Source organism: Chrysemys picta, chromosome 9 (assembly GCF_011386835.1).
Source record: "Chrysemys picta bellii isolate R12L10 chromosome 9, ASM1138683v2, whole genome shotgun sequence".
NCBI classification, from domain to species: Eukaryota; Metazoa; Chordata; order Testudines; family Emydidae; genus Chrysemys; species Chrysemys picta.
This window is the reverse complement of record NC_088799.1, coordinates 45,086,885-45,114,545: the sequence shown is the minus strand read 5'-3', so window position 1 is coordinate 45,114,545 and position 27,661 is coordinate 45,086,885. Positions and strand designations below refer to the sequence as shown.

Below are 27,661 nucleotides of genomic sequence, written 5' to 3'. Positions count from 1 at the left end.
AGAAATCCACATTTAAATCCAACAAGACTAGGACACTTTCTGGTTGTGCAGATCTGAATTGCTCTATAACAAAATGTTGATTTTCAACACGGAAAATCTGACCACTTCAGATTGGGGAAATGGAGGCAGACTCCTTAGCACTTTGTGTAACAAAATAAAGGGAGCAGACTCTGGAGTTACCTTGCTGCTTCAGAACTGGGGATATCGTTCAAATCTCCATCAAGTGCTGGGATGTCTGAAAAAGATCCCCCCCCCCCTTTTCTAATGGATTATTGTAATGCTATGGAGTCTTTAAGGAGCTAGGTCCCATCTGCTTCTGGGTGCAGGGGACTCAACAGTAGTGTGGGAAGTGCAGGTCCCATGGCAGCAGCATCTCCCTTTCTCTTAATCCTATAGAACACTAGTTCCAGTGCAGGGATTGGGGATGGCGGCTCACATGGCAGCAACAGCATTGTGCCATGTGGCATTCCCCAATCCTCAGTGCAGGTCACAGTCATTGGGGAAACACTAGCAAGCAAGGCTAGCTAGAGTGTCTGGAAACCAGCTGCATGGTCCCGTGGATCTCCCAAGATCTGTGAAACCAAACTCCAACCACTTGGATGAACCCCAGCCATTTCCACAGTGGAGCAAGCTTAGGCAACCCCAGTGGAACAACTGAGTGGTAACCTTGTGTGGGGGAAGTTGCTTTCTCTTTCCTGTGTGAATATTTTCTCCTTCAGGATATGATCTGGGCCTAACTGAGACATGTGAGAGAAGCCTTAAAATAGTTACTGAGTAGCCACTGGCAATGGACAGGCTACACTGGTCCAGGTTAATCTCCTCCTCCTTTCTTTGGAAAAATAAATCCTTTCATAGAGATGGCATTTCTTCAAAATGGGGCTGCAAGAAGTGACGGTGGTAATGTATGGGTTTAAATGCACATTTAGGGTGTGGGTTATTATTGCCATTGGAGTTCAAAACCTTCCTATTTGTGTCCTGTAAAGTTAACTTTGAATACTAAAATAAAGGTAAATAAATTAAACAGATTTGATGTCTAGCTAGCTACTTTAACAGAAGAAGAAGAGAGAGACTGTTCTGACATGGGGTAAAAAAGAAGCTCTTTAAAAGAATTTAAAACTGTGTTCCAAAATGGGGGTGTCTGCCTTTGTCATCTCTTGCATGGCAAAGCAATGACTGAGATCGATCAATAATACTCAGCCACCTGGTGGGAAAAAATCGAGGATTGTTTTCATTTTCCAAGGCAGAGAGATAGCACCATAGTGCCTACTGGTGACAAAAGTGGGCTGTTTCTAGCTCTGGACATACACTGGCTGATAGTAGGATAGGATAGGATAGGACAAGGGCTTGGTCCTAGCAAGTATTTGGGGACTACATTTCATAAACCTGAATTCACTATTTGGCAAAGGGCACAGATATTCCAAGGCCTGTCTTTTTGCCCAGGTGAATGAAGTGGTTGGGACATGGTGGGGGTGACTGTTTATGGAGTCCTGTCTAGTGGTTGCATTAGGGGGTAGAAATTTACTGGAGTTTTCCTGAGAGGTTGCTGCCAGTTTTGTGTTTTATGTTAAAGAATCCCAGAATAGCAGATGGGCATCTGTACATCTCTTTAGTGGTATAAATGGCAAGAAAGTGAGAAAACTGCAACATACTAAAGAAAATGGTCATTTCTTAACCTACCTATGTGTAAGCTGCAGTCAGAACAGCACTTGTAGGCATTCCTAAATAAACTTGATCAAAGTTTACTCGGCTATGCCTACACGGACTGCAATCATGCCTCCTGACTGCAGAGCAGACATACTCTAAGTGTGACCCAACGGGCTTTCTCAGCAATCCTAAAGTTCTGTATCCGTCATTCAAAGCACAATATAAAGAGGTTAAAATCTTTTTATTTTAGATTTTATCAGTTCTGTAACTTACAATAAAGATGATGAAAAATATCCAGAAAAAAGTTACAAACAATTCAAATAGAGGACACAAGATCCTGTTGTGGATAATGTATTTTTATTACCATTCACAGTTCACTGTCCTTTACAAATCACACCATTTATTACAATTTCTCAAAGTATCCTTGCTGATTATTATTAAGCCAATGATTCTGGACTGCTTTTTAAAAACTCTTTTTCAGGTTCAGTACTGAAAACAAACTGAAGAAAGTTGATGAGTTAATTCAATCAAATACAAGCAAAAATTTTGAAAACGAAACAAGTGCTCAGCTAATGTGAATAGTTACTAGGGTTTGAATATAGCTTAGGGCCAAAACAATCTACTTTGGAGCTTAAAATACACACAATACAATTAATGTAAAATAAAAATGTAAATGTTTCCATAAAGGAAGGTGAACTAAAGAAGACCAAGAGACCATAAGCTAATTTTTTAAAGGCCTAAATAACAAAGCAGGATTTTTTATTGTAACTTCTACTCCTGGTGTATTGTAAACATTCATACCATATTAGTTTTGATATATTAAAGTACAGTAAATACAATAAATGGTTGTATATTGCAGGTTTAGTATACTGGTTTCTATTTTTTATTCTAGTATTGTCCCATATAATAAATGAGGTACAATAAATGCTTTATATAGTATTGCTGCTACATCAGCCTTTTCCAGTAAACATTTGGAAAGTAGTGGAACATGTTCCATCCATTCTTCATCGCTAACATGGAATTAGAAAAGCTCCAGTCAAATGAATGTTTTTATTTTCCAATTAGAGAACAACAAGAAAAGTCTTATTACTGCTTCTCTTGGGTACTGTTTATGAAACTTGTCTAAGTGTTTTGCCCATAGATGTTTCATCATCCATAGGGCATGAGCTGTCTCATCACTCTTTCAAAGACAGAAAATAGCCCATGTATGGTCACTCCCTTTCCTGTCAAGTGGGCAGAATTTGACTCAGTTTCGTATTAAAATGAAACCCTTCCCAAAATGCACAATCTTCTTTCAGGCCAGATTCTGATTTCAGGTGGTACCAGTGTAAATCATTGTAGCCAGTGGAATCCATGTCGAAGTAGTGTTCGCCCCAGGGTCCTGTTTCACTCCTCACTAAACTTGGCTGACCAGGTAGTATCAATTTCCAAAAATGCCTTTTTTTTTTACCTCCAGCTTGCTAGGAAAATTTATCTCTTCCTCCCAGATGAGGAGCTGGCCACAGCAATCCATGCATTTGTTATCTCAAGGCTGGATTACTGTAACCAGGCTGGACAACTGTAACTCCTTGTATCTGAAGTTGAATGTGAAGATACACAAGCTCCAACTGGTACAGAATGCGGATACCCACCATCTCCATGGTTTAGGCTACTCTGAGTACATCAGACCTTGGTCCTACTTTTCAAAACAATAATAGAGCAATCCCCCCAGCTACATCAAAGACCAGATTTTGATCTGTGACCGCTGTGTTCCTATGGGACAATGCAGGTCACAAAGTCCAGAATGAAGTATATGAACGCTTGGGACAAAACATTCTTTGTCGAGTAGATCTGGCTATGGAACAATCTTCCAGAGGAGATCAAGCAAATCCAGTCTGACTGTCTTTAGGAAATGCTGCAAAATCTTCTTTGAGAGAACTTTTCCACCATGACAGGTTTCAGAGTAGCAGCCGTGTTAGTCTGTTTCCTCAAAAAGAACAGGAGTACTTGTGGCAGTCTCTAAGGTGCCACAAGTACTCCTGTTCTTTTCCACCGTGAGTGATGCTCACAATATGAATACTCTAGTTCTATCCCAAGCTGAGTTTTAACCCCCAAAAGGTAGAAGTATCAGAGATTCTATTGACTTGTCTACAAGAGGACTCTGGAAAGTTAATCTGAATTAATTAAAGGTGTGAATTTAAAGTGGATTAGTTAAACTGCATTAAACCCCTGTGTGGGTACTCTCGTTCAGAAATAAGTGGCCTTAATTTGGTTTAGGTTCTAAACAGGAACTGAATGCAAGAAAATTGAATTCATTTTAAATTTGCAGTGTTAAATAATTCAGATTAATTTTTCTAAGTATTTCCCTGTGGCTATTGCTATTGATTTTATGGGGAAGGTGCTGATATACTGTAGAGATGGGTGGCAGTATAAAACCGAAAACAGCGAGACTTGTAGTCAATGGAGTTACTCTGAATTTCCATAATATAAGATCAGAATTGTGCCTGAAATAAGATTCTGTTCTTTGGGAAGGATTTTATGTTCTTGGGCCAGATCCTTTGCCAGTGTAAACTGGCATAGCTCCACTGAAGCCAGTGGAGGGGATCTGGCCCCTTCCTAACAGTCGGCCTCACAAACACATGGAAAAGCCTCAGAACCTCTGCTACCACAACATTTATGAAATAAGTAAATCAAATGTCTGATGTTGGCATTCTTGCTGAAAAGTTTGTCTCAAATCTCCTTTCTTGAAAGACCAAGTGATCTTGCTCAATTTACTGCACATTTAAATAGAAAATATAGCTAGCTAAAAACTTACTTATGTCACTTAATCAGTTTGATCCAATTTCCACAAATTTAACATCATATCCTTGACACTCCAGTATTGCAACACTTTTGATATAGTTTCTGATCAGCAGAACTTCCTAACATATGAATATGCAAATACAGAATTTCATTAGGAGATATGTTCTTGATGTCTCATTGCTTTCTTTTTCATTACAGAATAAAGCAGGCTATAAATCTGATATACTGTAATGAATTATGGGAAAGAGGTATCTGACTAATTCCATTTTTAAAGTGCATGAAAAATGTCAGTACCTATTCTTGTTATTGCAGCCTAAAAGCCTACCATGTAAACCCAGAAGATATATGAAAACATTGTTTTCTACTTAGCTGAAAAGTAATTATACAAGTGTATATTTGCAAGGAATTTATAAAACTAGCAGTACATTACTGGTCAAATTAAATCGCCATAGCTTGTAGAATAATTCAACCAACTACTAATTAGGTGCACAGAAAGGCCATTATGGATAAATTATATATTCCCGTTACAGACAAAGTGAATAAATGTTAATTGCTTATATTATGCAACAAATGATTTTTTAAAGATGGTGTTAAATTAGATGCTAATATTATAATTACAAAGTATTGGGCAATTTACTAAAGATTAACTATAATGATAAAGTGCAAACTGTAGAACTTGTGCAAGGCATTTTGCACAGATATGAGAACATTAGCAGTTGATACCTGCTATCTAATGAAGTACTTTCTGTATTGCATAAAAAGCACCAATAGATTTCAGTTAGTGTATGTCCATATATAAATGAAAATCATACTGTTGTAGAGTAACAGCCACTCTAATATGTTAATAAAACCCAGAATGTTCAATACTGTGCCATTGTAAGGACTTGATACTAATCTCAGTCACAAAGGTGCAGCACAAAAATGTGGCTCATCAGCTGTGTCCTGGAGTCTCCTCTCAGAACTGTAGTAGCATTGGGGTAAGGCTGTCTTTCAAAAGACATTTGAGCAAGTTGGATGTGAATACCTGCCCTAAAATCCAAAAAAGGGGGCACACTTTGATCAGAAGTAAGAAATATTAGCTTTCATAAGTAAGAAATCTAATGCACCCATTATTTCTATACTTCTTTCTGAGTCCAATGAATTAGACTCTCACATACACATTATGTTGTGATATACTCTCAGTGCATTTCAAAAATTTGGTCCAATTCTAGAGATATTAGTGAGTCTAGCAGTGTTCCCCATTTGAAGTCCAGGAAACCATTCTGAAATCTATAATATCTATAACCAGAATTAATTTTAAGTGTGCCCACTTTCTATCTTGGGCAATATATATATATATATTTACTTTTTTAGTGTCTTAATATTTAATTCAAATTAAAATTTAATCATTAGAATTGACAGGACAAAATGCTGGAGAATGTATGATTGGGAAGAATTCTGGACTTCTGTGGAGATGGAATAGCTAATCTAACATTATCACTGTGGCAGGTGTGGGGTTTTTTATTTGTTTCTCTTTTTGATGGGAGCATGCCACAGCTAAAAAAGCCAAGTTTTGATCCACCTTTCACGGCTCATTGACAGACATGGCATGTGCCACTAAAAGCAGTAACCCTAAGAGCACAGTGTTGCAGTAGACACTATGTGACTCAAGCATATACTATTCCTAGGTTATATGAAAAGTCAACAATGATATTATGAGAGATGATGGCAAATATATTATACTGCAGATGGTATTTCCTATTCAGAGTGAAATCTGCCTCTGTGCAGGGAGGATGAGCAAAGGCTTATGCACAGCTGGAGTGAATAATAATAAAATAATATAATATATGGCAATATACCTATCTCATAGAACTGGAAGGGACCCTGAAGAAAGGTCATTGAGTCCAACCCCCTGCCTTCACTAGCAGGACCAAGATTGAACTCACAACCCTGGGTTTAGCAGGCCAATGCTCAAACCACTGAGCTATCCCTCCCCCCTAGTTAAACAGTACATAGGCCTTATGGGGGCTCTCTGACAGGGGTGAAATTTCACCCACATATTAGTTATGTGCAATTCAGCCAATTTCAGCCAAACTTGGAGCTTTGCTTATTGTTGTCTATTCCTATTCAGTTACCACACTTAAACACATGCTTAAATTCCATTGATATGAATGGGACTTACTTAAAGTTAAGCATGTGCTGTGATAAATAAGGATGGCTTGCTGAACCAGGGTTATAACGCTTGTAACAGTTAAAATAAGGCTCTATACACATGGGGAAAATGGACTTGGGTTAACAACAGACTAGATGCAGCATATGGAGAGAGATGGAAATCTTACCCAATCCCCATACACAGATCTTCTGAAACAAATGTGGCAGTAGATAATTATTGCTGTGCAGCCCTTATAAAGCTCAGACAGATACTATTTGTACCTCTAAAGATTCATTACTGAGCCAGAGTCCTAAATTTCTCTATGCAATGATACAATAGCTTGTGTACTTGAAAATACGTCTCACTGTTGCAATATATAGACTAGAAATTATGGGCCAGATGTTGGTAAATTGCACAGAGTGCAAGTAATGGCATAAGAGCATAAAGTGGCCTTAATGTGTACCTTTGCAATCTGCAAATCCTGCTGCAACTGTTCGCAGGGCCACTCTCCCTGTTCCTTCCTTCAGCAGGGCTTCAGCAGCCCCAGGGAGGTTGAAAACACAGCAGAGGATCAGCATGGCATCTCAGCCACACACCATTTCCTCCAACCACCACACCCACTTTTCTCTCTGCCTGGAGGGAGAATGACATACAAACCGCTCTGCTGGCTCAATGTTATCAGGAGCATCTCCCTTATGCAGGGAAGATCCTCCCTAACAGGAGCATAACCTTTACATTGGGGTGACCCTCCCTGGCCCAGGATAGACTAGTGGTGCAGTGCAAAGCGGCAACACCACATCAGACAGTTTCGCTCTCTATGTTAAGAAGTACACATTGCTATGGAAAAAAACTCCAACAAAACAAACAAAACCCTCAGCAGACTCATTTTAACCCACAAATGAGCAAGCTCTCGCCGTGCCTGTCTTTGCATTCACAAATACTGGATATTGCAAAAACAGATTATATCAAAACAATAAACATAAAAGAGCACTGGCTAAATAAAATTCATAATTGCTTGGCAAAACTACGTTTACATCTCATTTTTCATCTGAAAAGATATACTCCCTTTGTTGGATTTGATCATTTATGTTTGCCTTATTTGGATGTGAATTTGATACTCAGCTCCAACTCACCTGTGAAGAAAAAATGCTTCATAATGTGTTAGATACAATATCCTATTGTGTCTTTAAAGCTGCAGCATATTTCTGATGTACACTATGACCATGTTACATGCTGATTTGACCTTTACTCTCTTTAAATTGTTAAATGCAGTAGGAGATGTTCTAGTTATGTTAATGTGAAAAGTATTGATGTTGAGCTCTCCATAGTATCTTTTTCCCCTTTCCTCCCCCGTACTCATCTGTATTTATTAAAATATGGGTTGAATCCAATGAAGTGAGTTGATGAATCTTTCTCCCTACAGTTTGTGCAGTGTTATTTTAGTCTGGTTAGTTTGAAAGGGGCTGGATTAACTATTGTCTTGTGTAATACAATAGACACGTGGAAATTTATAAACCAAAATAAAGATTAAAATATTTAATCTTTCAGTTTAGCAAGACTATCATTCAGGGTCTACACCAACCTCTAGCTAATGGAGATTAGGAAGAAAATTTCTCTTTGGGCAGGTTATTTCATAATTGCCTACTGCAGGGTTTCTTGCACCTTCCTCTGATGTACTGGTACTGGCCACTCTTGGTTATATGATACTAGGCTAGATGGAGCGCTGTAGTCTGATCCAGTAGCACAATGACTCTTACAGCACAATTCTCAAAAAGCAGATTCCGGTACGGGTGGATGTTCAAACTCTCTCACAAACTAGAAGTTGCACATCTGGAATTTGGGAGAGCCAATTTCAAAACACAGAGACCCAGATCCATATTTTGGCACCTAAATACACATTTGAGATATTCAAGTGCTGATATACTCACCTAAATATTGATTTTTAGGTTCCCAACTATGAAAATACTGACTTAACAGCCAGATCCTCTTCTGGTGTACATCTGTGAATGACTTCAATGGAGCTTTGCTGATTTATGCCAGCTGAGGATCTCGCCCTAGGTGTCTAAATCAGCATTTGGGTACCCATTGGTCATATTTAGGTGCCTAATCACGGATACAGCTGTCTAAAGGCAGGTATCCCATCTGGTCCTGTGAAACTGTAAAGAATTAGGAAATCACTTCAAGGTACAAAAGGAACAACTTGCATAACTGCCATGTGAATGTACACTTTTCTAAAAGGACTCAAGGGCTGTAAAAATGTGCATAAATGGCAATTTTACTGTATGCCTGCATAGGCTGGTGCTGTTCATTTACTGTATCAGTGAACTCTGAAAATTTGTAGACAGCAACTTTCATACTATGTTTGCAAGATTCATTCTCATTAATACAATGTGAACTCACTACTTAATGGTATTAACTCATTAACATGTTGAAAAGTCAGAATTCTAACACTGAACATTTCATGATAATGCTCTAAGCATCTTATTCCTTTTTGTCTTGGTGGTGCCAGATTGTTTTTCCAGCATTAAAAGAATTGGAATGTGACTCTGCTTGACGTGACCACTTTCAGTTTCTACATGTGAATGCTTTTGCTTATACAGTTATGCACTTACACATTTTTAAAGACCAAATGCAAAAATGTCAAATCCCCTCCTTTGCGAATATAGAGCTAATTAGTAATTTTTGCTAACACCACATGAACACACAAGTACAATGACATCCTGCCCTCCTATTATATACTGTCACACCCAGAACTTGGTTGATATGATATACGGTTTGTCTCTTGAATCAATGTCAGTGCTTGTATAAATCTAAGTGCTGAAAGAGATGTTTTACTCCCCCCCACTCAAAAAAAATTAAAGGCAAATGTCTTTACATTAAATCTTATCATCATAGCCTGCAGCATGAAAATGGCCGTTAAATGGTGGAAATGGTTATGAAATTGAGTAAATGTGATAACAATCCCAATGCTTCATATATTTATCATTAATCACTGTACTCATACCATATCGTATGTATATATTTTCAATGGCACTATAAATACAGTTGTCAGAAAATACACATATTAGTTCTCAACGCATCTAATTACATCATAGTACCTTTCCATCATAGTTTCAAAACACATCAGTGTTTCCTTGATTTAAATCAAAAATTCTCATCACAATAAAATGAAGATTTTGACACTGTCTGGTATAGAAAATCAAAGTGAGAAATGACTGATAATGTTGTTCTAGATTTCATATTGTTTTACATTTACTTCTATTGTGATAGCAAAATTTAAAATAGTAAACATAATTAAATAATACATGGTTTATGAAACATATTGTACTATAGAGGTCTACAATTCATGGAGACCACTTTTTGGGTAAGTGGAATCCGAACACTTTATATCTCTGACACCTAGATGGAAACAAGGTCCTTTCCAATAGGAAACAGGTAAAATACGTTTGAACTAAATTAGCTTTTTTCATATATAACTGCATTCAGCTGATTAAAACATTATAATGTTTACTTATGTTTCCCTTTGTCAGACATTCATCGAGTAAGCTTTGAGCATATGGTAATGAAGTTTTGTGCAGCAGGGAAACTCATTGTCTATATGCCTCGGTAAAACGTTAAGTGTTTCTAAAAAATTTTTAAATGGTAAAGGCAACTATACTTACACATTACAAACATACCATATGCTTTTTTATATTGTGTCCTAAAATCTAAACCGTAAGAGCGAAAACAAAAGGGTCAAACATGCTCTTATCTTCTTGGCCACTTAGGAACTTTATGAAACTAGTAGAGAGTATTTCACTTGACATTGTTCACCACTGTAGACATAGGTTATTAGCTGTTCACTAGAGAAATACCATATGTATTAACTTGCACCAGAAGAATGATCGTTCATTTGAACTTATTGCAAGAATTTAACAAACAGAAACAACCAGTGAGATTACCCAGTGAGTAAAATGGGAAAAATGCCAATACAGTAATTTACAATTTTAGTGTTAATTATTTCTACCCCAATAACTTAAACTACTCAGATCCCCTGTCATCATTCCCTTTATATCTTGAGTGGATAAGATATTATCAAGGACCTTCTTCAGACACAGTGTAAGTGCTGACAATCACTATCAGCCAATCTCAGCCTTTTTTTTTAAGCATTCATTCTAACATACCATATAATATTAGAGAGCCATTTAACTTTGTTTTCCGTTGGGTAAGGCTGAAGGTATAAATGACAATGGACAGAAATTCTTCGACAGTTGTTGCAATACAATGCAGCTACGACAGACAGTGCCACAAAATCGCTAATGCTGTTACAATGAAAAGTGAGGAACTGGAGGCTAGATTGCCCACATTTCCGGCTAGATCATGTTTAGAAGATGACTTGATTGTGGTTGTGGTGGCCGTGGTGTCAATCTTTTTCACAGTTGGTTTTGGTTCATTCCTATCTTCCGAATAGGCCTTCTTTTCTTTGAGTACATCTGACAGAAAGAGGAAAAAAAAGAGAACATGATGTCACTTGCTCATTTTAAGGGGAGGCTCAGTACAATGTCTATTACTAGAACACCTTCTGAAGTAAGCACTCTGACTTGCATCACAGGTGCTCTCATCTGAGCATGTTAGGAATAAGACTAAAAGTATGTATAGCAGAGCTGGTTGAAACGCAGGAGCAGCCTGGGAACTCCCCCTGGAGGTGGGGTCCCCCGCTGCAGAGGTGAGAGCCTAGAGGTCCTGCGAGCCCTTGCTCCAGCCCTGGCTTCCAGGGCAGCCAACCTCCTCTTTGCACATCAAGGAGCCTGGAAGCCCCAAGGCAGGAAATGAGGCACACTTCCAACACAATTGTGTTTCAGTGGAAGTTCATTGAAACTCACACTGTTGCCACAAAACACTTCACAACCAGCTCTAATGTATAGTACCTTCTAGTGGAAGGTTCCAAAACTTTGTTTCCTTCTACTGCCCTCATCCCACTTTACAATGTCAAGTGCAATGGGATCTGGCCATAGGCCAATGATGTTTTTCTCCTGTGGTACTGCATTAGCAATTGATGGCACTATGTAAGGTTAATCATACTTTAAATCATAATGTTAGGGGTCAGATGTGGTTTTGTATGGGGCACTGTGTTGGAGGGGTGCCCTGAGAGCACACTGACTCACTCAGGCTACATCTACACTACGGGGGGGGGGGTCGATTTAAGATACGCAAATTCAGCTACGCGAATAGCGTAGCTGAATTCGACGTATCGCAGCCGACTTACCCCGCTGTAGGGACGGCGGCAAAATCGACCTCTGCGGCTTCCTGTCGACGGCGCTTACTCCCACCTCCGCTGGTGGAGTAAGAGCGTCGATTCGGGGATCGATTGTCGCGTCCCAATGGGACGTGATAAATCGATCCCCGAGAGGTCAATTTCTACCCGCCGATTCAGGCGGGTAGTGTAGACCCAGCCTCACTGTCTGCTTCCTGGTTTCCCCTTGCTCTCTGGGACCTAGGAATGTACCCAGCACCATTCCTTTACCTAATGCAATGTGTGTCCTTTGACACACGGATACAGCTGTGCTGACTAGTGTGGTATTAGGTGGAGCCAAGGCTCTACTATTCCCCAACCTTTCTGCCCATGTGAATTGGGTGGGGATGTAGCAGCCTGACATAAGCTGCTTTCTCCTGATGCAGCTCCCCACTGAATGGGTAGATGACACTGGCAATAAAGGGATGTCCCTTTGCTCCCCATTATGGGTGCATAATCAGGCTCATTGAGAAAAATGAGTCAGAAGGCAAACTTGAAATATCTTTTCCCCTCAAACCAATCAGATACATCTACAAATATTCCCATATTGAAGCAAATATCTTGTTTAGCAGGGTCAGTTCCCATTTTGTTTAATTACTTTTCCTGGCCATTAATCAGTTTGGTTTTTTTAAAGGATGAAATATTAACAATTTAGCGATGTTATTTTTCCCCATATAAATTTCCTATTAGGACCCAAACCCATTAATTCCTTTTCATTCCTGAAGTTACTTTGTGACAGTCTGTGGCTCTGTTTCTTCCTGCAGATCTGGCCTTAGGGCATGTTTTTTGATCTTTCATTCTTATTAGCGCTACTGTGCCGCTTGCACGCTGTCCTATTTGTTTCCATTCGGATTATTCAAACATGCTTTGGAGTATGTTTGCTGCCTGGCCTCTCCGTGTGGAGATGGGTGTACTTGAATTAATAAGTATTAGATGATGTGCCAGTCTTAATTTGTAACGGGTGCACATTAACACGTGTGCGTGTTCGGTTTTGAAGCATGCACAAGTAGATTATGAGGCACAATACATCCAATTCATCAATGGAGGCTGGTGGAAACCAAGGCTGAATCTGACCCAACATCTCTAAGGGTATATGCAAATGAAGTCAATATGAAACCATCTTCTTCTTGCATGGAACTTGTTAAAAATTATTTCCTTAGTGGATCCCTACACAAAATGTGAACTTTTAAAACAATGAGATGACTAATGATGGTAGTTTTCGAAAGTCCAAGTAAATAAAGACATCTACTTGTGTGTAGTAGTGAAATCCTACTGTCCTTGAGTTTTTTTATTACCACTGTTAGAAAAATTACCATTTCATCCAATACTGAGTGCAATTCATTTGAAAACACCCAAGTGTCTAGCAAAAACCAAAACAGCTTATTAATTAGCAGCCATTGTTCATGTCCATACTTCGTGAAAACTATGAATGCAATGTATATTTGCACAGAGAGCAAATGCATAGATTTGTTATACGGATTAAGCAACAGCCCGATTTTAAGATAACTCCGAATTATAGAAGCAATTTCTTGGAATGGATTCCAGAAATGTAAATACGAATTGAGATCATTGTCTGCAAATCAGTAGTTTTCAACAACCATCAATAAACTCACTTCATAATAAAAATGAGCTATTGTATTGGAAAATACATATTGTTCTTTTGCCAATCTAAACTGTAAAATAAATGCAAGGCATTCCTTCATCTGTCTCATAATATCAACATTAATCTGGGAGGAACTAATAATGTCTAGAACTGAACTAAGGTTGAATGAAGGGAAGGGATGTTGGCAGATACGTAGTGGAAACAGATTAGCCCCTCCAGCAGCAATCACAGTTCCACTACAAAGCATATAAAGTAGCTATAGTTTCTCTTCAATAATAACTTTGTGGTAGAGTTCATAGAAGGAAGGGGGAAAACATGTGGTAAACATTTAGAAAGTATCATATCAGTATTCTGAGAACACAAGGAAAAATAGACAACCTTCAGAGGGTCATTAAAGTAAATTAAGAATAAATCACTGAAATAGGTGTGTTCTGACAGTGCTTAGCTTCCCCTTCCATCACTGTCATTCTCCTTTTCAACTGTGGTAAAGGCAGCTCTACTTCTGTTTCTCTACTGGGGTTTATATCATCCCAGCCTGCTGACTTCAGCTCTCTTGGGCCAGCTGATTAAATTAAGACCTCACTCAGGTAAATCTATTCCCCTCTTTCACTTGGCCATGCCCAGCATTGTAACTTGATTGGCCTCTATAAATCAGGCAGGCTGAACTGTATTAATTCATTTATTTTTTTTATATTGACTTAACCAAAAATCTAAGGTAAGATTTAATGCTATCAGGGAGGCTGTTGGTTTTTAAAAGCCTTTGTCTCAGCAGTGACTGCTTAATGCACTACATAACAAGCGCTAAATAATACATTAGAAAATTCTGCCTTTAACATTTCCAGAGGAAGGACTAACATTTTAATCCTCTCTCTCTGCCTTTATAGCAAAGGGTATTCTCTGATACATTTCTAATTTGGGGTTTAACTGTGCAAAATTGGTATTTTAAGATGCACAGTTTTAAAAAGGACCTACTGTGGTTTAAATTCTTTTTCAAACATGTATTTACTTTTTATTCTACAAACTTAACACTTTAAGTATTTAACATTTGATTGCACTTTGATGGGCATGCCCATTGCTTGCCCATGTGTTTTGGTTTTGATGTTTGCTTACTCAAGTCTCTCTCTCTCTCATCATCTCAGAATTGGGTCTGGTTATGTTCAGTTTAGCATTGACATTCACATAGGAAAGAATAGTGGTTGTACTAAACACGTTACCACTGGCTAAAACCTCCCCCAGTCCTAGTACTGCCAATCCCAAACCTTCAAAAACCAAGAGACAAGCCCCCAAAAGTCATATTTCTTTTAAAAATAAATTTTGGATTCTTTTTACATTATTCTTCTGTTTTTTGAGACTTTAGGGTTCATGCTTTAAAGCTTTTCTCCATAACCATGACTTTTAAAAAATTGAAAGCTGAGAGTCTCGTGTAATCTCATGGCTCCAGGAGCTCGGGCTTTAAGAAGACTCTAAATAACACGAGACTTGTGATAAAATTGAGAGAACTGGCAACACTGGATCTTGATGTTATATTATTTTTTATTATATTTCAGTTAATTAATTAATTATATTTTTTAGTAACTTCACTGGATTTAATATTGGGAGTACCTGTGAAATGCAGCATTAGGAAATGTAGTTTGTAAGCTCTTTGGAGCAGGACCATCTTTGTGTTCTGTGTTTGTACAGCACCTAGCACAATGTGGCCCTAGTCCATGACTGAGGCTCCAGGTACAACCACAATACAAATAATGCTAAACTAATGTTGTCTAAGGCAAAATTTTAACGTTTTAAAAAGTGACTACTGCACATGAACGGGAGGATTTCAGTAGTTCCACCTCTGATGAGGTGATCTTCAGAGGACTAAATGCTTTGACAGCAGCACCAGGATAGCAAGGTGAATTTCAGTGTGTTACTTTCTTTTAGAATTATTTGTTGTGAATAATCTCATTTGTTAGTCAGATATGCCCTTTTTCTGTTGGTAAGTTATCTGAACACATCATGAATTTTTTACTGATTTGTCACTCAATTAGTATTATTTTATGAACAAAGTTGAGCCCATGAGTTATTTGTGTGCTGTCCATGGCGAGTCCTCATTCAGAGGAAGACTTGTCAAGAGAGACAATGAAGGAACAAAAAAGGACAGTGGAGAACAAGATTTCCAGAATGAGGGTATGAAGTATGAAGCACAGCAGACAAATCAAGGAGGCTGAGAATGGAATAGTGTTGCCAAAATATGGTTGGAAGACGTCATTGGCAAGAATAGTTTCAGTGTCAGAGCTAAAAGAGAATGAATAAATTTAAAGAACAAGGCAAAGGGAGGAGCTGGAAGTGAAGCAAGTGAGAACTTGGTGGTGGTTATATGGCAGAGGAGGTTGCAAGTGATAGAAGAGGAAGAGGCGGAGATGGGAGATCATGGCTGAACTTTGGCAATCACTTTGACATCAGCAAGATGTTACATGGCGAGAGATGGGTGGTGTGAGATCTGAGGGTGGGAAATTAGTGCTGTTTGCCTAGGAAGATGGGAGAACTGGAGGAAGAATTAATTTATAGCGGAGGAAGATTTTGCAGTCATAGGACAAGGAACTGAGCAAGCCAGGACTGGATGTTTGTGAAAAGCATTTTGTGGTGAAAGAGGGCCAAAAGCCAAGAGTGGAGAGACTCTGAGTGTCTGTCTTCCCTCTAATTTAAAGTTGTATTTATTCATTTTGTTGGAAAAAGCCAGGCGTTTTAAAACACTCTTACTTTCTTCCTCCCAAACATACCATGTCAATACACAAAGTATTGCTGGGTGATCACCTTACACTTTGACTGAGTGTTTGAATGTGAATATAGGATTCTAGGGAATATATGTTTATTCGTACACACTTTTTAGGGGGATGGAGGAGTGAGTGGGCATGCATTCCTGTGTTTACACAAGGAAGAGCTCCTCCCCAAACATTTGTACAAACAATAAATGATTCTACAAGAGTTGGTGGAAAGGTGGAAGAAAGTTTGAGCATGGTCAGATCAAATTCCAATTCTGATTTTCTGAAAATACTTGTGAACAATTTCCCAGCATTCAGCCAGCTCAGCTGCCCTGCACATCGTAAATGTTTAAGGTATGCAAGTGTATTTGTTTCTACTTTTTCAAATGTTTATTGATAATACAAGGCCAAATGTATCAGAATAATATATAAAAGCTCAATCCATGTTAGCTATTTACAGATTCTTTGCCTTTTTGCCAAAGCTCACTGAATTAATTTTATTGAAGGGAAGCATTATATAATTTTTTGAATTCATGTCTTCTACATATACTTGCATCTGAAGAATTCCAAATAAAATCTAATCATTCCTTTATAAACTGTAGCAGTTTCCAGAGATATTTGGTGTCACTTCGTCCCCTTTCCCCTCCAAATGTTGTATCCAATCACACTACACTTTAATCAGAGAATTCTCTCATGGCTTAAGGTTGACAACTGACATAGTACCAAGGATATTAAATGCCTACTTTGAAACATAACCAGTTGTTAGATACAATCCAAATAAAGACTTCATTCAAAAGTTTAAAATAAAATAATAAACAATAGATGGATGTACATTCGTGTTCCTAACTGTGCCTTTAAGAAAGATAGCCTTTCCAAAATCTGTCATCCCTATATCTGATAGAACTATTGGGTATAACTGATTTGAAAGAGCATTTGCAAGGAAGACACATGCCATGAATATATGGCTATGTCTTCATTGCAGAACTTACTCAAGTTATCTACACTCGAGTTACTCCTCTCAATTTAGCCTCACAAGAGTGAGAGCAGTCACACTGTGAAATGACACTTGAGCTGCTGTGTTCACACTGACACTGCACTCACTCATGAGAGGAACGGCACTAAGACTTCTGGGGGCCCATCCGATGATTATTTGCACTGCAGTAAGTTGAGCTACTCTAGGATTTCTTTCCCAGTGAATTGTGGGAGAACTTGTCTGTCCTTTCTGGACATATGAGGGAAATTGTGGGAAGGCATTGGAGGACTAGTGGCACTCAGAGGACATAGCCTGCATCCCTACTGCAGAGTGCTTATGTTAGCAGCCAACCAGTTGTGCTCAGATGAGCTCTAGTTTATACCCCCACACTCCAATTAAAGGTTTTTGTGTATGGCTGGGAGTCAAATTATCTCTGCAGTGAAGACCAGCCCTATGATTTCCTTGAGTAGGTACAAAAAGAAAAGTTCATGATTTGTTCACAAGAATTTAAACAATTAGCACACAACTATGTTTTCCTTCACATAACACCTACTCTGCACTATGTGTAACCCAGTGGCCAACAGAAAAAGAGAACAGATTGTGAAACACCTGTTTGTAAAAAGCTAAGCGCAGTGGGGTAGACCCCTACTGTTTCATGCTGGAGAACAGAAATGCACTAACCCCAGGTGACAGTGCTCAACTACTACTGAGTTATTGTTTACATTTGATTTTGTCTTTCATAAATCAGCAGTTAAAGCTAACTCATCAGGCGAACTACCGCTCAAGAAAAGCTTGCAGCTAAAATAAGTCCAGATATTACAACAGGAATGTTAAAGCCTCACCTCTTTCCCAGGAAACAGAGTGGTGTGCATTCAGAATCTGGATGATCAGTGATAACCTGGCACTGTCAAAGCCTAATTACACTAACCAAGGTAGAGATGAATAGTGGAGGAATGTTCAGATGTAACCATAGACCTTTGCTCAAGTCGCAGTCGGGTGATTCTGATTAATTGTAAAGCTCTATTTCCAGATCAGATGCCAATTTTCTAACAGTGCTGATGATCAAACCTAGTAATTTATTGCCAGATCCTCAGAGAAACCCTGAGACAGGGACAATCATTATATTTATTATGCTGACTGTGTTGTAAAACTGCCTGAGAGACTGAAACGTTGATTTGTTATGAATATTCAAACATTAAGTTATGAAATATTTGGCAGAGAATAAATTGAAGTCTTTGTTAGTACTAATCATCAGTGAACTTGATAAGATTTTTTTTCTTATGTAAGCAGGGGATGTAACATTATGGGAAGTCACCAGATGACACTATTGCAGATGCTCTTGCTAGTTGTTTCTCTGAATTTACTTGAGGTAAATCCTGAAGACAGTCTATGGCCTGCTTTTCTTTTAGAAACTAATCATTCTAACAACAGAGCCTAAACTTCATTCTTAGGTCTTAGCTGCTGCCTACAGCAAGCAAAGGTGGTACATTCAAAATCACTGGGGTGGCTAAGAAAGTTTAAAGTGTGGAAAATATAATTGAAAACTGAGTCAATACATTTAGGGTTTATTATGGTAAAACAGTAACACACAACTGGACCCTCCTCTGCTCTCAAGAGACACAAAGCAGCCATAAAGCCAGTTTAAATGGGCAGTGGAGGATTCCCTCTGCCTGTAATGTTAATATGTGGTGGCATATAGCCACTGTAGTGGCTTGTATGCCACCCCCTCATCTTGATCCCCTGTGTAATGAATATGGCTGGAACATCCATACATCCCAGTGACCCCAAGCTGCTGGAACAGCTGTCTGGAGCCAGGGGCAGTTGAATATCAATTAGAGCAGCCTTGAGGCTGCTCTGACTCTTGCTGAGGACTAGACCTGTCCCTGATCAGTAAAGGTGGCTCAAAATCTGCTAAGATCCCCCCATTTTGCACTGAGTACAGCTCATCTAGACCAGAAGATCTGGGCCACCGTTTAACAGATCTTGCATCCTTGTTAGCAGCTGTTAAAGTTGCCTCTTGACAACACAAACAAAATACTTAATGAAAATTACTTGACATTGATGTTTAGAGCATTTAGTGTTATCTTCACCTCAAAGATCTAACCACAGATTGCTATACAGTAATATACCTGCCTCTCAGATGGGACTGACAGTCTCATAAATACTCACACCAATCAATACATTCCTTTGGAGAGGATAGCCAGCATGCTAGAGGAAGTTGAACACATGAGGCCTTGTTAGGGTGACCAGATGTCCCGATTTTATAGGGACAGTCCCGATTTTTGGGTCTTTTTCTTATATAGGCTCCTATTACCCCCCACCCCTGTCCCGATTTTTCACATCTGCTGTCTGGTCACCCTAGGCCTTGTATTGTGTCCCCATAGCTTTCATGTAATTGTTCTGCAGTGTTGCCCTGGTCATGGTCCTGACATGGCCAATTAAAGTTCATCAAATTCTTTACTAGAGTGTACAAATACTACTGCCCTCTACTGAACTCAACCAGGAAGTCCTGCTTAAGTGTGTGTTAGAGTTTTTTATCGACGCTCTGAGGGATGGGCAAGCAAATTTAATTCAAATGAGAACTATTAGTTTTTGCCCTTCTGTTGGAGTGAGCTGAGCTCAAACCTTTTTCTGACGTTACAGAACATTTAGTGTGCTGTGGTGCCTCCCCTCACAGAAGCTGCTGTACTTGTTGAGCTTCCCTCAGTCCTTGACAAAATAATGCTTCCACTAAGGCTAAGGAGAGACTGCCAAGTCCCCTTTGACTGCTAGTGATGCTGTTGTCAATGAAGATGGCAGCAAAGATAAGAGATAAGACGGGCAATCTTCTCAAAGTATGGGGCACTTGGCTAAGCTTCAGATGAACATTTGAACTGGATATTGACAAGTCCATCTCTTCTTAGTCTCACCATCTGGTGGCTGCACTGTGAGGAGAATGTTACTGACAGGCAACCATTTCTACTTTAGTGCAAGAGGTAAAACAGTGATGTTTGTGGAATGGGAAGTGAGCCATGGGCTCATGAGTACTATTCCGCATGCAGGCTGCATGTGATCAGCTGACAGCTGTGGAGTGTGTGCACATATGAGGTCTGGGATCATTATGCTAGACGAACGTACAACCCCTGTGGGGTTTGCTTGGAAGAGAGTCACAGAGTTTGTTTTGAATAAAATGAAACGCAGAGCTATTTGCCAGTCTACTCATAATTATATGGGCTTCGTGCATTGTGGAGAGAGCTGGGGGGACCAGCTACTACCACTACAACTCTAGGCGAGGACGAAACAAAATAGGGAGCTTGAGTCAGTTCCCAAACATCTTAAGGAGATGTGAGCTTTTGGGGAGAACTTTCACTGTGCTGAAATCTGTGACCTTTCCTGGGTTTGGTTCCCCCCCTCATGAATTGCACAAAGTCAAACCTGCTAGGGTCTCCCCAGGCTTTCCTGCAAGTGCTGTACTTTAAAAAGACAAAAGGAGTCAGTGTATATATTGGACAATTTGTGCCTTGGTCATGAGTGAATTATCATGGTTGGAATGAGAGTCATAACATATGTTTCAAGTGAGGTATCAGTGCCTGCCGTCACTCTTGACGTTGATGCTCAGTCACTTGGTAAGTTTTACTTCTATCTTAGTGAGAAAATTAAAGCAAGGTGCAACCTGCTGGAACAGGCTCTTAAATTACAGTAGGTGCTGCAGTATTATAATTAGCTTTTTATCACCTCCGGGAGCACAAGCTGAAATTACTTTCACATATCCCAAGGAAGGAGCCCTGAAATCTCAAAACAATGTAATATCCCTAAAATGCATAATTATTCAACAGCACCAAAAATCTCCAAATGATGTATTATCCTGACATCGTGACCAATACTAATTATTTTCAAATGTAACTGCGGCAGACAAATGGGACAAATGAAAGATTATCCCTCTTAGAGGGGAATTTGAGAACACTCCAACTGTCAAAAAAACCTCCGCATCAAGATTGGAGAATTCATAATGCAATTCCAAAAACGTTGGGTTTTTGAGTGTAGCTCTTTCTGCAGAAAAAAAGGACTGGGTAATAATGTGATGTTTATTGAAGCAGTAAGAGGTAAGTTTCGTACACAAGCTTTGGAGCCAAAACGATTTCTGAATTAGATAAATAGTAGTACCTTTTTGGCCTCCGAATTTATGTAATGTTCTTAGTCTACCAAATTCTTCACATGAATTCGAGAAATGTGTATCTGATAGGCTGTTTCCACAGGATTGCGGATTGTAGGATTGCGACTTGAGGTAGTGGTGAATGAGGAGCTATAGAAATCTTAAGGAAGCCTTCTGGAGTTAATACAATACATAGTAGATGCACAAATGAAAACTTCATAACAAGTTTCTGAGGATACCTTCCTTTACATTCTGGAAAGTTTGATGTGTTAAGTCCTTGACTACCCAGAACTGTATTGATGACAGCCAACTTGCCTCAGTTTACTCATTTAAATAGTTAGTTATCTCAATGAGTTTAGGTCAGGGAGAGGAAGATACCTTGGGAGACAAGGTTGTGAGGGTTAGCTGACCTCTATAGTTGGAACTGGTGTGACCACCGCTGGAATACCATGACCAGTTCTGATGCTCACAATTGAAGAAGGATGCCGATAAACTGGAGAGGGTTCAGAAAAGATCCAAGAAAATCATTAAAGATTGAAAACATGCCTTAGAGCAATAGACTCAAGGATCTCAATCTATTTAGCTTAACAAAGAGAAAGTTAAGGGATGACTTGATCACAGTCTATAAGCATCCACATGGGGAAAAGATATTAGATAAGGGGCTCTTTAATCCAGCAGAGAGAGATATAATATGATCTAATAGCTGGAAGCTGAACTAAGCAAATTCAGACTGGAAATAAGGTGTAAATTTTTAACAAAGGGTTATTAACCATTGGAACAATTTAACAAAAGTCATGGCAGATTCTCCATCACTGACAATTTTTAAATTAAGATTGGATGTTTTTCTAAAAGACCTGCTCTAGGAATTATTTGAGGGATGTTCTATGCCATGTGTTGTACAGGAGTCAGACTAGATGATCACAGTGGTCCCTTCTGGCCTTGACATTTATGAATCTAGTTCATTTGGGACCTCAGGTGAGGGACAAGTTCTAGAAAAACTAGATGGGAGGAAGGATGAACTTGTGAGTACAGGATTGGACGGGGGGTTTAAATCCTTATTCTGCAACAGACTTCCTGTGTGCCCGTGGGCAAATCACTTATTCTGGGTACAATGGAGATAATATTTCTTCCTTTTCCCCACCCTTTGTGAACTTTGAATGTAAGCTCTTCAGGGCAGAGACTGTGCCGAGCATCTCGGAGAACCAAAGTTGGCAGGAGCTTCTAGGCACTACTGTAATAAAAATAAAATATGTGAGAGAAAGGCAAGAGTGTGGGATAACTGTAGGACAAGTTGAGATGTCTGGCACACAGAAGTCATATTTAAACTGTAATGGCAGCCTCCTTCCACCACTCCCAGCAATCAGTACTCTATATAAACTTATGTGCAAGCAACATATTCAGTATCCCATTGACTGAGCCATACGGTAGTAAGGAAGCCTGTTCCTACATTTGTTTTGCTTTTGATATACAGCTGCTACAGTAAGTCAGGCATGATTTTCATGAGGCACAATAAAATTCTATTAGTTCCAAGAACTAAAAAGTAAACCCACAGAGATAACTGCCTCAGCCTCCACAATGATAAAAATGTCAAGATAGGCCAATCTTCATTCCTTTCCTTGGGAAGAAATCGTCTAAAACATCCAACCTGGGTGTATCAGTGGTAGTTCCGTAATCAATCAGTCATCCACAGCAAAAGGTTTCATAACATTGTGTGTATTAATATAGGACCTATTTGAATGCAGACAAGCTGAAAGCATGTGTTCAAAACATGCCAAGCATGTTTTACATTTCCTTGAAACATCTGTTTTTATTACAATAGCAGAGACGCGGTTATCATGGTTTCATGTTTAGGCTTAATTAGCTCGCCCAGTACCCCAAGTGTATGAAGTACAGCTGACATTATATTCTGGTACATAATATGGAAGTATCTGTAAAACATGATGTTCCTGGTGTATCTGCTTATCTTTTGTTGTAACTATTCTTCTAATGAAAGAAGCCATTAAAAAGCTCTGTGACAGCTTCACTGTATGGTACCATTAATTAATTATGCCTAAAAATTCTGTACATACTTCACTAGTAACCTACAAAAGCCTAAGAGTGACTCTGATCCTGCATGCTTTGCACGCTCAAGACTCCCATTAAAGTTAATTGGAGATGGGGGATGCAAGGAATGCCGGATTTGCCTTTATGGCTAAAGACAAATGTGTGCTCCCAACTTCAAAGGTTAGGTATTCCTGCCAGTGTAGGGGGTGGACGCAATCACAGCACCAAGCACTGAAGGCATCTGCTAAATGTCATGCCACAGCTAAAAGCTGTAATTAAAAAAAACATAAACAGACTGAAGAAAGAAAAATATTAGTAATAATTGAAAATGCTTTGGCTGTTGCATTCATCCTGATGATCTCATTCATTCTGGTTAAAGAAACTACTTTCAATTGGCTGACATGGGGTGTGCTTTGTTTGTGTTCTCATTCTACCCCCATCTTTCCCAGTTAACTTTTATTGCTCAATGCAAAGGTCAAACCAAAGACTTAATTAAATTGAATACAGGGAAACGATAAACTTATTTTGGATGGGGGAATGAAAAACCATTTAAAGTCATCTCATTCCTCTCCCACACACACTCCTCATTTTCTTCAGACTAAAAAGCGCTTGTATTGAGGGTAATCATTTGCTTAAAGAGAAACTGCGCCTGCTTCACTTGAAAGTTTACATAGCAAGAAGTGTTTCAGCCCATTTATAAACAGTTAATAGCATTTACAAAGCTGCAATTATAATTGCCATTTTTAATTAAGCTTGGCAAATTCTGAGGCGGATGAAGCCCCATCTTGCTAAAAACAGACAGTATTTATGATACTGCACCAGCAGTAAGGAAGTCCAACCTACAGCAAGAATCTGGTCCCCTGTGCTTATCTTAAAGGACTTCAGTGGTGTCACTGAAGTAAATGCAACTACTCACATGCTTAAAGCACATGCAAGTCTTTGCAGGACTGGGGCCTAACTGTAAACCAAATTCTCTCACAACTAAAGAGTCAAACCTCAATCAATTGCTTCCATCATCTCACCCCCAAAATTTAAGAAGCCATGATTCTTGTAGCATGTTCTACTGTTCACCAAATCCAGGTTTCCTCCACACTAGTGATCACCGCAATGAGGAAATGAAATGTTTCCTGCATTTCTGTTTTTGGAGGGTTTATTGAAAATAAATCATCATATTAAAAAAAGACTAAGTCCTGTTATGATGGAGTCACGATTTATGTTCAGTTACAGAATAAACACACAAGAACCACATTTAAGCAGACATTAACTGAGTTTTTTATTGCACCTGTTAAATTAGATGATAGTGGAGGTAAGTCATAATGTCAAGGGAAAGTTCAGGTCCATAGATAAATTCATAGGAAACATTTATTTGTTCATTGAATGTTGATACTGTTCACCTTCAGTGGGAAGTGAAATAAAAAGAAACTATAGCAAGGTACTATTTGAACTAAACATTTTAGACATATTAACAGAAGCAGTAAAGAGAAAACATCATAGTATTAGACTGGTTTCTCCTCTGCTCTGGAAAGTTTACATTATCCTTTTCTCATGCTCTAGTCTGGTAATATTCAGCATGCATACCCTCTATTTCACACTGATAGGCTTATCCGGCAACCAGAACCTCAGTTCTATCACAGCTGACAGTTATTGATGGAGAAGTTGATTAGAGCCATCACACTACTGAATATTGGTAGCAAGAAGAACATGTTTCATGTAGAAATACCAAAAGGTTTAGAAACATTATTGTATTAATAGCATACTGTGAAACTGATAAACCCTTTTCTCATTCAACAGGATGAATATTCAAATCAATGTAAGTGTAAAGAAGACAAACAACTACGGATGGAAAGTAAACTTTTCTAATAAAATATCTCACAAAATGAAGTGCATTTGCAACATATTAGCATGTAAGAAAATTACCTGCAGGCAATACATGGCTGTGCAGCAAACAAGAGGAAGGGAATTCACATTCAAGTCAGATACTGCATTCTAATGGCCCAACTCCACTTCTGGGAGTTTGCACCAATGTCTTTGGCTGGAGTCACCCAGGCACATCTAGGGGTTGAATTTGGCCATTCCTCTTGTGCTGAGGTATTGTGGCACATGTGATATTAGATCAATGGGTTCTAAACTTGTCTGAAACCTCCTTTTTCATAGCAGGCGCCCCCATAAACCTCACTCTGGGTTAGACAGCAGCTGTCTGAGACTCCCCATCCCTCCATTCAACAATATTGGAACGGAAGGGTGGTCCCATCCCCTGACCTGTTAGTGAATAGCTGAGGGTTGTAACTCCCATGTTGACAACTTCTGTGATAGATGAACATCACATTAAGAATCAAACTGAGGACCCCAATGGGTCAAAAACTTTCAGCAGGCCTTTAGGTGTGTTCATGTATTTGCCCAGGTGGTCTTAGTGATATAGAAACTGTGCGCTTCCCCACAGCCTCGCCTTACCTGCAGCACCCCACCAATGGCTGATGCCCTGGGCTGAGAGTGTAAAGTATTTTTGTTTTTAAATAGGAAGAAACTGGAGGGATGGAGAAAAGCAGGAGCCTCAATCAGGGCCGGCTCTAGGTTTTTTGCCGCCCGAAGCAAAAAAAATTTTGGCTGCCCCCCGTCCCAGCCCTGGGCTCCTCGCCGCACCCCCATGCCGCCCCAGCCCTGGGCTCTCCCTCACCACCCGCACCTCCCTGCCTCCCCAGTCCTGGGCTCTCCCACACACACATACCCTGCTGCCCCAGCTCTGAGTTCCCCCTACCCCCTCCACACACACACCTCCTGCCGCCGCAGCCCTGGGTCACTGGTAACTCGCTCCCACGGCAGGTCATTCAGCAGGAATTTGCACAGAACACAGACAGGATTGGTTCCTATATGGTTACAGAACTGCAGTAAAGTGGAACAATTTTCAGCTTGTGTGATTGGAGGATATCTGGATGCATATTATAAGACTGTCCTACATAAATGAGGAAAAGTTGAGGTGCCTTTATTATTCTTTTGTTCCACCCTTTCTTTCTATGGGGAATTTGCCAATGCAATATCACTGTCTTCCTTTTAAACAAACAAACAAACAAACAAAAGGCAATGGCTGTTGAAAATAGCAATTCCAGTCCTAATAACCACTGGGAAGCATTTCTTGCTCAATTTTATCCTACTTTTTCTACAGCAAGTTACAGTGGATCAGTATATTTGATTTGGGAGAAATGAAGTAACAGCTGCCCAAACTGAGCTTGAGCACTCCTGAATTTTGAGGTGTTCAAATCTGGAAGGCAGGTGCTGGGGGCTGTGGCTCCGCAGGGGAGCACGGCAGCATGTATGCAGCAGCGTGTCTGGCACTGCACGAAGCCAGACACGCTGGTTTGAGTGGCACGGTAAGGGGGCTGGGGGGTTGGAGAAGGGGTAGGAGGTTCTGGGGGGGGGCAGTCAAAGGACACGGAGCAGGGGGGTTGGATGGGGCGGAGGTTCGGGGGGGCAGGGAGAAGGGGGGGTTAAATGGGTCTGGGGGGGCAGTTAGGGGACAGGCAGCAATTGGATAGGCATGGGAGTCCCAGGGGGTTGTCAGGGGACAGGTAGGGGGTGGGGTCCTAGAGGGGAAGTTGGGGGTGTCTCAGGAAGGGGGAAGTTGGGGACAAGGACCAGTGGGGCTTAGATAGGGGGTGGGGTCCTGGGGGGCAGTTGGGGCAGGGGTCCCGGGAGAGGGTGATCAGGGGACAGGGAGCAGGGGGGTTGGATGCGTTGGGGTTTCTGTGGGGGGCAGTCGGAGGGAGTGGATGGGGACAGGGTAGGGCTACCCTCCCTCCCCATGGAGTGTCCTATTTTTTGAATGTTAAAATATGGAATCCCTACTCACAGCGCAGCTCTCCATTCACAACAGGCTACAGCATGAGGTCTCAGCTTCCTCACTCCCTCCCCCTCTTTCCTGTTGGTAGTGGCCAAGGGAATGCTGGGAAATGTAGTTCTTTCCCTGCTCCAGGGCTGGCTCTATAGGCAGGGAGCTAACCAAGGAACTACAGCTCCCAGGGCCCCCTCTTGGTTCTCAGCTCCCATGCTGGATCGCTGCCGCCCCTGCAAATGGGCTGCCCCAAGCACGTGCTTGCCTTGCTGGTGCCTAGAGCCGCCCCTGGCCTCAATGGAGGCAAGCAGAAAGCAGCTGGAGTCTCCTGGTCAGGGAATTGAAGAAGCTGCTGATCTACTAGGTGATCCTTGCAGGCTCTCTAAAAAATATGGGAGACCAGCAATGCTTGTTTGTGAAGCAAAACCGACATGGACATGTGCAAAGTGGTTAATTCATTGACTAAGTACAGTACTTGATTTGTGCATGTTTTGGTCAGTGCAAAGGGGTTTTGACAT

General features: G+C 40.1%; 1 protein-coding gene across 4 annotated transcripts in view; it reads right to left on the bottom strand.

Annotated features, from left to right (window-relative positions):
• Positions 1–1,868: 1,868 nt before the first annotated feature.
• LOC101935126 (glypican-5-like) overlaps positions 1,869–27,661 on the bottom strand; it is a 623,976-nt gene continuing 598,183 nt past the window's right edge. For all 4 annotated transcript variants that reach the window (XM_065556999.1, XM_005282486.5, XM_042853551.2 and 1 more), the window contains one exon: positions 1,869–11,028. In XM_065556999.1, coding sequence (XP_065413071.1) covers positions 10,826–11,028 — 203 coding nt within the window. In that variant the 3' untranslated portion in view covers positions 1,869–10,825. The remainder of the gene's footprint in view (positions 11,029–27,661) is intronic.